Source organism: Paralichthys olivaceus, chromosome 1 (genome assembly GCF_024713975.1).
Source record: "Paralichthys olivaceus isolate ysfri-2021 chromosome 1, ASM2471397v2, whole genome shotgun sequence".
NCBI lineage: Eukaryota > Metazoa > Chordata > Actinopteri > Pleuronectiformes > Paralichthyidae > Paralichthys > Paralichthys olivaceus.
The window spans coordinates 6,858,680-6,870,310 of record NC_091093.1 but is presented as its reverse complement, the minus strand read 5'-3'; the positions used below and the strand labels follow the sequence as shown (position 1 = coordinate 6,870,310).

The 11,631-nt window shown below is 37.2% G+C and overlaps 1 protein-coding gene across 2 annotated transcripts; it reads left to right on the top strand.

Annotated features, from left to right (window-relative positions):
* The first annotated feature begins 3,027 nt into the window (after window positions 1–3,027).
* On the top strand, window positions 3,028–11,554 carry LOC109624850 (adhesion G-protein coupled receptor G1-like). Of its 2 annotated transcripts, XM_020079766.2 has the most exons (14): window positions 3,028–3,160; window positions 3,699–3,823; window positions 3,915–3,981; window positions 4,138–4,279; window positions 4,805–4,924; window positions 5,571–5,696; window positions 5,818–5,863; window positions 5,992–6,086; window positions 7,541–7,656; window positions 7,915–8,180; window positions 8,536–8,632; window positions 8,910–9,039; window positions 10,357–10,504; window positions 11,037–11,554. In XM_020079766.2, the coding sequence occupies exons 1-14, from the start codon at window positions 3,153–3,155 to the stop codon at window positions 11,123–11,125; spliced, it is 1,575 nt and encodes a 524-aa protein (XP_019935325.2). In that variant the 5' UTR covers window positions 3,028–3,152; the 3' UTR covers window positions 11,126–11,554. The 2 variants fall into 2 exon arrangements, with proteins under 2 accessions (XP_019935325.2, XP_069392643.1); XM_069536542.1 differs by lacking the exon at window positions 11,037–11,554 and having other exon boundaries at window positions 10,357–10,753.
* Window positions 11,555–11,631: the final 77 nt, after the last annotated feature.

Genomic DNA, 11,631 nt, shown 5'->3' with positions numbered 1-11,631 from the left:
GTTAAGGAGCAAACACTGAAGTATCCAATGGAGCACATGGAACAACAACTTTATTCCTTGTTTTCATTAACTGTATTATCAAATTAATTCATTTCTTTGTTACTGTGTTCTCTGCTCTTACCCATGGTTAAATGTTAATGGGTGTGCATTTCTCCATACTCTATTTTGATCATCATTGTTAATATTGTCATTATTATTAATTGTGGTTTTTTTAAATATAGTTTCAGTTACTTTTTAAAAGTGTCTATGCTGTTGTTTTTTCGTGCCATGCCAAATTCAAAGACCTGAGTCCTGTTCGATGGGGAAAATATATCTGCAAGTCATAAAGTTTCCTCCCAGGCGATATTTTGCCGTTTATTTTGAAGGCCAATCTAATTTCCCGTATTGTCTTGTCTCTATATGCTAACTTGATGGAGTCAAGCACTACGATGCCTGATCAACCAGACGGATGGAGGTGGAAGAGGAGGTGGAAGAGGAGGTGGAAGAGGAGGTGGAAGAGGAGGTGGAAGAGGAGCAGGAGCAGAGACAGAGCCCGAGGGAAAACATGACCCTCCCCCTGTGTTATATAGCTCCACCACACACACTCACACACGATGATATCATCAGGTTTTGTGGAAATTGTTTCAGAGTTGTTGATTCAACGTTATGATTATTTTAGAGGATGAAATCTGTGGTGCTCTTGAATTTCACTGTATTATTAATTGGCATACTAGATATTTCTAGTAGTTTGCAAGTTTCTCCCATTGACCATACATAATCCCATCAACCACATAAACAGCTGATTGCACATGTGAATCTGTCCCTTTAAAATCCTCATAATAATTAGTTTAAAAATACTTGTGGTTGGTCAATATGATCCCAGGAATTACCTGAATAAATTCAACCCTGATCGAAGGCCAAAGGAAGCAGGTGTTGACTGGATATCATGAACAGCACGGCTACTAAATAATCAATATTTATGTCTGAAATGTAGATTTTGGCATTTCTCATTCAGTGAGGAGTTCCAAAAGTGACAAGGGTGAGTGAGAGGGTGATTAGATGATGAGTTTCTCTCGTATTTAAAGACATGTTTGGTCCATGAGGTCTCAATTTAGACTGTATATACAGATAGATGACATGACAGCTCCAACACGTCCTGCCTGGTGGCTGGCTGCAGTATAGGTCATGAACCCCACCTCCACTATAGTGGATGGGACATGGGCCAAATAATATATATATATATATATATAATATCACAAGAATAATAATAATATAGATCTCAAAGATGTTGTATGTCATGTAAGGTAGAACTTGTCACACTGATGTATGGTCAAATGCAATTTTTTCTAGTAAGGTGGTGTACATGCATAGACTTGTGACTGGTGCAAGATGGCAGCGATAATATCCAGGATATCTTGATTATCATTTTGAGAGTGGGAGGAAGTGGAGGTGTCACTGTTAAAGCCCAATCAGTCTAAATGTCTGTTGACATACAATGTGTTGGGTTTTTTATTAGTCAGTTTGCCATGAGGATCAACACTTGCTGTGTGGGAGTCATTCTGCTTTACTGGTCCCCTTTTTTTTTTATCCAGATGAGCAGTCTGTGACAGTTTGTAACATGTGGATCAGTCATCCCCATCCCCCTAGTCCTAATCCTAATATCTTGCTATTTCATTGTTTTCTGAGTTAATTAAACTGGGAACAAATTATCATAACATCTAGTTCAACAACAAGAAAAGTTTATTGTTGTCAATTGTATTTTTTAGGTTTTCTAAAAAGAAATCCATTATGATCCAAAGAATGTTTACTGTAATGTTCACCTTTTTACTGCATTGATGCAGTGGTATTCTTTAGTGGATTTTAGACATTTCTTGTATTGGTTTGTATTTCCAGTGATTCAAAGAGAAAATAATTCTTTTCACTATTTATCTATTTCTAAGAGGTATTCTACTCAATAGGTATAATAATAATAATAATAATATACAAGTCTAGTCTGGTCCGTTTTATTGTCTGGATGCCACATGGGCCACCTGGCAGAAAGGCCACCTGCATGCCCAACCAGTAAACATGCTGACTGATAAAGCACACACACACACACACACACACACACACACACACACACACACACACACACACACGTACAGCCCCAGAATGCATGCACAGTGTCACAAGCTACAGGTGGGTCTGTAAACATATTGTGTGGGTCTGTATTATCATGAAAATGACAATGTCAGCTCCAAATACCAGTTCTTCATCAAATACCACACAGTTCACACGACTCAGGCATTACGATTATATTCTTAATAAGACACCTTTTTATTTTTTTTCCTCCATTGAAAGTCACAACTGAGAAATAGAAAGTCTTGGGGTAAGAATGACCTGATCAGCAGCACAGATTTCAGAATCAGAATTGGGTTTTATTGCCAAGCAGGATTACACGTACTACGATTTTGTTGCGGTGTATTTGTGCAAGTATAAATGTAAAAAATATAAAAAAAGGAAAATTAAATTAAATATAAAAATACTATAAGGGAAGGGATTGTGCAATATGTTGTAAGTAAGCACCAGAGACTGGATAGTGCAAACTTTGACAATGAACATTTGTTGAGTTGACTCAACGACCAGGAGACTCAAAATTTTGAATTTGAAAAAACTGATTCTTGATGGTGTCTGTTTCAGCCTTCATTTTTGGAATGTCACAGGGAAATACTGTAGATCCCAACATATACAAATTGGAGAATTAAATGCTTGTATTCAACCTCACATCACCTTGATTTTTTCAATGTTCTTCTTCCCTCTGCTGGTGGTACTAGTGACATGCTGCCATAAAGTGCTGTGCAGTCTATGTCAGGCAATGAACTGTTAGTTCAGGATAAACTAGCATCTAAGCAAATTTGTGAATTAGAGCTGAATAGGTACACAAAATAAATGTGCTATATCTACTAAATGAGAAAAAAATGTATGGTTTGTAGGCAAGAGACACAGCTTTTTGTTCATCCTCTGTATGTTTCTCATGCTTCCTCTCTTTATTTCACAATGTCACGCATGTTTTTTTTCCCATGAAGCTCTTTGGTTACAGCAGGTTTCCATACTTGGTGTTGTGTTGCTGTCACATCGCCTGTGTTCTGCTTTTTTCTCTTCAGACTTAATTATTTCTACAGCAATTCAGGAACATGCAGAGGTGAGTTAGGTTTTGATTCTCTTTAGTTCATAATTTCCTATACTGACACTGACTTTAGGAATATCTGTTGGTTCTTTAACTAATTGTGTGGAAGTGACTTGTGTACTTTTTTGCTGATGTTTTCACAGTTAAGATCAATTAATGTGTGTAATTTTCAACACATTCATTTTTTTAACATTGAAGTCAGGTGGAATGTCTGTTTCTATCATATACTTCATGGCATGCAGCAAGACTTTAATACCAGTTTTACTTTTGATTCTACATTTTAATATAATACAGTCAGGTAATTTACAGTATTTGATGCATGACACAGCAGTATCCTTGAATTATATACCCTTCTGCTTTTGTTCTGTTGTACACTGTGTTGAAATAAGGGTTTGTCTTTTTACACATACTCTGAGGAGAGCCTATCGCTGAAACATACATCACCTGTGAAGTTTGAGGGATTGTTGCTTTGTTTTATTTCATGACTTACATTTGATAAATGAAAGAAAGGCTTTCAGTTCTATCAGGCATTTTAATTCTGTCTACATCACAGGACAAAGAGGTGGCTTCTCTGGTGGCTGCTCCTGTATTTGGTGTCTCATAACATCAGCTTGGAAACAAAACAAGAAATATGTCAAACTCCAAGAAGTTGTTGCAAAGATTCCCCCACAACAAACGGTAAGATATAATAATCCCCCTCCCATACACAGGTACGCACACACACAAGCACATCATTTAAATATTAACAAATTATTTGGTCTTCTTTCAGATGTCGAACCCTGTATGACAGATCTAAACAACATTTTGAACAATGGATACAGCCAAAACATTAAGAAGTAATTATTTAAATTATATATCAAAGTATATTTTTGTCTTTTTTAATATTTGTTCAAACTCTTTTGTAATATTCAGATCTTAGATTTAGCCATTTTGTGGTTTTGAATAAAAAATAATTCATTTTGTGTTGTGAATTATAATTTGCTTTCCACAAGGGCCATGGAGGAAGTGGAAGACCTTATTGATAAGGTTGTTGTGACTGAGACTATGTCCATCTCTCTGAGTCATCTAGTGTTTTCCCTGCAGAAGTATAAAAACTTCCCCAGAGGCATTACGATGTACGCCAACAATGAGGAGGTAATGATGTGTTCAGTCTGAAATGGAGATTTGAAGCCAGAAAAGAAATGTCTACCATTTGTACCCATTGTGAAATAATAGCCTGTGACTCCTCTCTGTAAATAATGAATAGATTTCAGTCATTTTTGTGATCATACAAGTTCAAATTTTCAGTTTGTCCTATAAATACCTACAAAACACATTTTGCATAATTACATGCTAACAGTAAGATGGTGTGTGTTGGATGGAAACAACAAGAGCCATTTTCCGTTATGTGAACATGTTTGCATGCAGACATTTGCATTTAAGACACTGTTCTAAAGTTCAGCTGCTATAGCATACAAGCTTTTATATGTTTAGTCCTGAGGTACTGTACTTTCTCAGCTTGTGATCTCCAAATATGCTGTTGGGTCAGCCTTGTAAATACAAATTCTTTCCCTGCAGTTGATGTAAGATACAAGTATGTGTGAGTTGCATTTTTCTGTGATAGATAATTCAACGCAATTTTTCTCTTCTTGTTTTTGGCACTGTGCTTCTGATGTATAGGTATCGCCACACAATAACATCTCCAAATGCAGGGTGTCTGTTCAAATGCCAGGAGAGCTGGACACTGGATCAGACTTCTCAATTGCATTTTGCCTGCTTACCTGGCCGGAAAAAGATTGGGTCAGAGACACAAACACACAAACATGTAAAATGTGGTAGAGAAGCTTCTTAATTGCTTTTAAACACTACATACTGCACAGTAAAATATACCTCATGGATTTGCATATTTTAGTTTAGCCCAGTTGTTGCTAGTTTATTTCACAATTTCTTAATTTCATATTTCATAATATTTCCCAATATCGCTGCATAATGTTTCACACATAGGCAACCTATAGCTGCTTTGTAAAATGAATAGAATTCCATGATGAGTCCACACATACAGTGTTTTTTAGTTTGTACAAAAGGCTCTCAGAGTCATCATTTTCGGTTAAATGTCAAACTATCAACCAGACACTTCTTTCATAAAAGAGGAAGAGATGTCAGTTTTTTACAAGCTGCAATATCACCAACTGCAATAAGATATTTTTCTTGTGAGGCGAAACAACTGCTTTTGTTCTTCTCCGCTACAGTGACATGCAAAATGTAACTGTATACAAGATCAGGTAAGTTACTACATCTGTCCGCACTGGTGAATGTAAACCACAACTTTTCACTAGCGACAGATGAAGCAGTGTGACAAGATCACTTTTTAACTCTACTTTAACACTACCGGTTGTAAAGGGTAATGATAAACTGTCAAACTCATGGACTGTATATTGTGCTGTAGATGACACCAGGAGCCTCAGATGAACTGTATCAGAACACAATGGTTGGTCTGAAAGTGAGTGGTAAGAAGATTTCAGGACTCCGGGAGCGTGTCAACATCACCATGGTTCTTGATATCAACATAAATGTAACTATATAACTTAATTTCACAGATTTCAGTTACTATTTGTATATTTGTATGTGGCTGAAAAGCATCAATGTGTACATTATCAACCTAATGTGAGCCTGGTTTGTCATTTTTGTCAAAGGACACCCGAGTACCCTCCTGTGTGTTTTACAATTTTACAAATAAGGGTGAGTAAAAAGCATCACAGAAATAAGTAATAACAACTAAGACAATTGTTTCTTTGTGTTATAAGGAGAGCTGACACACAATCTTTGATATGCATAATGGATGGGCCTGTTTTTGTTTAACTTGGCAGATTATAGCTCTGTTGGCTGCCAAACCTTTTGGAAACGTGGTGAGGTACAGGTCACCTGCTCCTGCGACCACCTCACATACTTCGGCGTGCTCATGGTAGGAGAGACATTCACAGCGAAGTGACTGGTACCTCGTCAATCACCAAAACATTGCTACATATTATATATTGTGAAACATATATAATCAATCCAGTAAATTTGCTATTAAAAACTATCATGGTGATACATCACAAACATCTGGCACATCAGAGGATACTTAACTTTAAACCACAGTGTTGTAATGTAAAAAAGAACAAATACAGTATATAATGAGCAACCTTCCAACATGACCTCCCACATTATCGAAAACAATCCTAAATTAAACCAGTGATTATATGATCTGCATTTTATTTAGAGAAGACTTTGTAGAGAATATACAATTTATTAAGTTACAATTTATTATGTCATCAATTCTGTTGTGTTCTTCAGCTTAACAGCAACATTTCCCTGTAGTATTTAGCATTTGTCACCACAGTGTTATGCTCGACTGCACAACTAGAGGGCGGAAGAGTTAGAAAATGTTCCACACAGTTTATAAAAGTGGAACTACAACAATGCAAAGCCTAATTACTTGTAATCTTGCATTGAACATTTCACTTATGTAACAAATTAAGTATTGACAGCAAGATGCAAAAAAAGGTCACTATGTAAGGGTGCACCTATGCAATCTTTACACTGTATTTGCAATGCATTGTATTTATCATATAGCTGTTTTTTAATTATGGATTACAGATGCATTCACATATATTAAATTTTTTATATCTCCCAAACATAATAAGACAAGACACGTATGGAGATATGCACAAAATACATTCTTCAGACATTCATCACAATTTGTATCAATAACATTGATCACTGACCTTTAACAAAACCTTAAATAGGTGTACTCGCAATTCTGATACAGGTAATGATATGTTAAATGACAAATAAAAAAAAATTAAAAAGAAAGAGACTATGACCTTAACCATGAAATTATACTCATTGCCTTTGCTGTCAAGATCAGATTTGTCAGTAAGTAACTCAAACCTCTGTCTATCTGGTCTTCAGGGAAAATATACAGAATGTAAAGTTTTAGATAAAAAAAACAAAACAACAAATCTAAATCAATACTACCATACCTTGATCTCTTTTTTTTTGGCACATGTCCAGTGATGCAGTGATTTTGGGACAATCCCTGAATATATGAATAAAAACGCCCAGCACAGTCCCTCTAACTCAGACATATTACATTACATTTCATATAAACGTCAGGTGGCAAAAGTGTTGGTCTTATCAGTGGTATGTATGTTTAAGCTGGGAGTAGTAATCATAACTTAAAAGCCTTTGCCTATAAGAAAAAATCAAAGTTGTAGAGAAATACAGTATTTCAATAAAGTTACTGAGTGACTGCGATCGATGATTCAAAATCTCTCCAAATATAGTGTTTGTGTTTACATGACAGACTAAATGTAATAATAGAAATCCAGCAGGGATGCAGCTGCAAGTCATAATTCCTGTGTATTTTCTCCACAGGTGTCTGCTCCCCTTTCAGCTAAGCACCAGAAGATCCTGACATACATTAGTCAAATTAGCTGTGGTCTTTCTCTCATTGCCCTGTTCATCACTGTTTTAATCTTCATCACAAACAGGTTATTTACTCTTCCTTTATCTCCTCATATTGCAGTGTCCTTAATCCATTCTTACCTTCAATCTATCCTTCCCACTTACAGCATCCCTCTGTCCTTGCTCCCACCACATCCTAGGTCCCTAGGTTCTTCTCTCCTCTCCCCCGTTGTTTGTCTTTTTCTTCTTCTCCACTCTTCCTTTCTTCCACCACTTTCTTAATTTCATTGCCACACATGTTTACGTTAATGCTGAACCCAGATCATTTCTCCTCTGTTTGACAGAACGATCAGAGCAGATGTGTCCATGAAGATCCATATCAACCTGGCCGTTGCGCTGATTCTGCTCAATGTACATTTCATCAACATCGACCATGTGCCACAGTCTTCCACTGGGCTTTGCCTGTACATGGCTCTATTTGTTCATTATTCCCTGCTGGCCACTTTCAGCTGGATGGCCTTGGAGGGCTTCCACATCTACCTTCTTTTAGTGAAAGTCTTCAATATATATATCAAGAAATACCTGCTCAAACTCGCTTTGGTGGGATGGGGTGAGTAGAATTACCAGGGCTTAGGACCTACACCATCAGATTTAAAATTTTTAGGAGACTGCACATTTAAGTGGAGGAATGAATTCAGTTCTCAAAGGTTCAGTGTGTAAGATGTAGGTGAAAGGGATCTATTGGCAGGAATTTAATATAAAATAAACCCATTGATGTTTTCACTTGTGTGTAATCATCTAAATTATACAAATTGTTGTCTACATCTAAAACTGGAGGCTGCAGATTCTCTTTCATGTTTTTAAGGGGAGGGTGAGGTGAGGGGTATTCAGCGGCAACATGCAAATAACCACTAGATGTCACTAAATCCTACACACTGAACCTTTAATCTGTGTGTTTCCTACAGGTATTCCTGCAATCATTGTGTCCCTGGTGGTCATCATAGACAGAGACGCATATGGTCGTGTTGTTTTGGACTCATCTAACCCCAACAGCACTGAAATGTAAGAAAGAAGTGGGACACATTTTTAAGCATGTATAATCTAGACTAATCATTTGCATATAGAGTTTGTGTGTATTTGACATTCAAATTAACAACAGAAACAGAAATTCCATTTCTTGGGCAGCATCCTTTCAAATGTAAACACTGAATTCTGGATATATTTCATTGCATATAGCTACGTATTTAGTCACCTGAATCTTTAGTCTTGTTTTAATTACAGAATATTAGATTTGTCACCATATGAAAAAAAAATGCTGTTATACTCCTTCTCTTCACAGATGCTATATAGCCAACAACACAGTCAAAATGGTGACTACGGTGGGAGTATTTTGCTTTGTGTTCATCTTTAACGTGACCATGTTTGCGTTGACAGTCAGAAGTGTGTTGAGTCTCCGCCCTCGTGAAGAGGTACGGGTCAATCTGCACTTTTACGTTTACTTTTGTGACATATTTATTCACTGGATTTCAGCTTTTCGAATGTAATCTTTTGACAGGAAGCATTTATACGCCACATATTGTAACATATGCAGTGAATCCTGTTTATGTTTTTGACATTTTGTATGTTGTAGCCTCATGATCTTTAAGACTCAAATCAGACTGACATACATATTCAGATCCTTGACACTTGAATTGTACGTCCTCCATTTACCACCTTCCATTTCTTTTGATCCTCTTCGTGATGTTTCTACATCTTGATCACATTCCACCCGTGATACCTGCCCACAGTGCTTAGAGACAGGATTGTTTTAAGACACAGATCTGGGGAAGGCAAAACAATTCTGCTCCATTAAAGGTTCTCAGGAGCCTCTGCGATTCTAAATGGACAAGGTTTAGAACAACAAGGACTTTTTCTAATGCTGGTCATCCGCCCAAACTGATCTATAGGGGCACAAGGGTGTTGATAAGAAATAAGACTAAGAACCCGATGGTCAATGTGGCTGAGCTCCACAGATCCTACGTGACAGAAGTCTGACAGAAGCATCTCCTTGGTGAAAGACACATGGAAGTCTAGAATGTGAAAACCAAGATTCTCTGTTCTGATGACACCAAGCTTGAACTTTTTGGCCTTGGTTCTAAATATCATGTATGGGGAGCAAAGTGCAGATGTATCATTAATGAAGACCTGGTTCAGAGAGCTGAGGACCTCAGACTATAACAAGACAATGACCCCAAGCACACAGCCACGACAATGCAGGCGTGGCTTAACCCTGTGAATGTCTCAGTCGAATATCAGAGACTTGAAAATATGTGTATGCCACACCGACACCTAACCTGATCCAGCTTGAGAGGATCTGCAGAGAAGAATTGTTAGAAAAGCTCCAAATCCACATGTGCAAAGTTGGTCAGGCCACTGCAAAGAAGACTCAGTGCTTTCATTGCTGCCAGACTGCTTCAACTGAGTACTGAGTACAGGGTCTGAATACTTACGTCAATGTATTATGTTGATTTTTTCTTTATTTAATAGATACACAAAAATAAGTATGTAAATGTGTCTAAATAAATGATACATTTCCTTTTTAATCAATATACATACATTGGGTTGTTCAAGCTCTGCTGTTACGATAACCTTACATTCATGCCTGTTTAATGATTGATTTAATATGTTCACATTTTAATCATAATTGTCATAATATTTATATTCTCAGTTTTTATTGTTCATCCTGCCAGACTACAAACACTTCATGGTTTGTAACTGGTAGTTTCGGATTGGTTATCATTTGACAGAGTAACTATAACAGAGCCAAGAAAGACATCTGTACCCTGATGGGTGTCACCACTCTGCTCGGGATAACCTGGGGCCTGATCTTTTTCTCGTTTGGCTACCTGTCCACCGCTGGCCTCTACCTCTTCTGCATCCTGAACTCACTGCAAGGTCAGCACAACCAGTGTCCACATGCTCGATTACAGGGTGATGTTACTGCAAATATGACAGAAAAGGGCACATTCTGTAAGTTGTCCCCATATAATAGAGGGATGTTCATCAGGTGACTTCAGGATGAGGCACAGCAGTGTGTGACTTCAACGACTACTGTAGAGCAGGAACTGTTATCCACTCCAGACCATACAGGCCACTTTAGCTTTGGATGTTTACTGGGCAGAGCAAAGATAACATTTGTGTCATAAAGTAAAAGGTCAAAGTCTCGGGATCGTGAACCATTCAGAGTGTGGACATTTACACTTGGTGCAAACTGATGTTATTACTGGGAAAAAAACTGTTCACTAGAAGACTCACCTGCATCGACATGAATTCATGTTGCATACTCTAAAAATACATGATTTGACTGTGGCCTGACATGCCACAGTTAGATTGTTTATATGTGGCACAGCTGAATTATTTGTATCATACCTGGGTCATATCATCGTGTGCCTGTTCACTTCTCTTTTCCCTCCTTTGACTCACACAGGTGTCTTCATCTTACTGTGGTTTGTGATGTCTTGGAGAAAGAACAGAAACTCAGCATCTGTGAGCACAACAAACACCACCAGCAGCTAAGGCCACACCCAGCTCATGATATCGCAAGACATTTGTGTGTGTGTGTGTGTTTGTGAGTGTAATACTGAAACATGAAGCAGATCTAAAACCTTTTTGTTCTAATATTAATTACGAAAATATTAAATATCTATATAGTTTCCATTCAGTTTTAAAGTTTTTTCATAAACATACCCTGTTGTGGTTACACTTTATTTATCCATCCATTGGGCAAAAAAAGTAGAACATGTTTTTTTTACAAGAACGTGGTATATAGAAGTTGATAAGATGTACTAATGAAAGTAAGATGTTTTCTCTCTCTGCAGTTGCCAATGCTTGCTCATTGTGGGAATGGTTGGGTTTCTCTGTAATTCTGTATGGTCTTGATAAATATATTTATTGCAATGACAGTGTGTGCATAGTATCTTAAAATAAATGTTATATTTAACAAGAGCATCATAGTGTTTTTACATGATGTCATATTTCTGTTGACATAGAGAAATGACACAAACTCACCTTCAGTAATATTG

What these genes read in the sequence shown, in the direction of transcription:
- LOC109624850 (XM_069536542.1), top strand. An exon ending in TGTACGCCAACAATGAGGAG is followed by an intron (nt 4,280 to 4,804) that starts GTAATGATGTGT and finishes TCTGATGTATAG; the next exon opens with GTATCGCCACACAATAACAT. An exon ending in TTCTTGATATCAACATAAAT is followed by an intron (nt 5,697 to 5,817) that starts GTAACTATATAA and finishes TTTTTGTCAAAG; the next exon opens with GACACCCGAGTACCCTCCTG.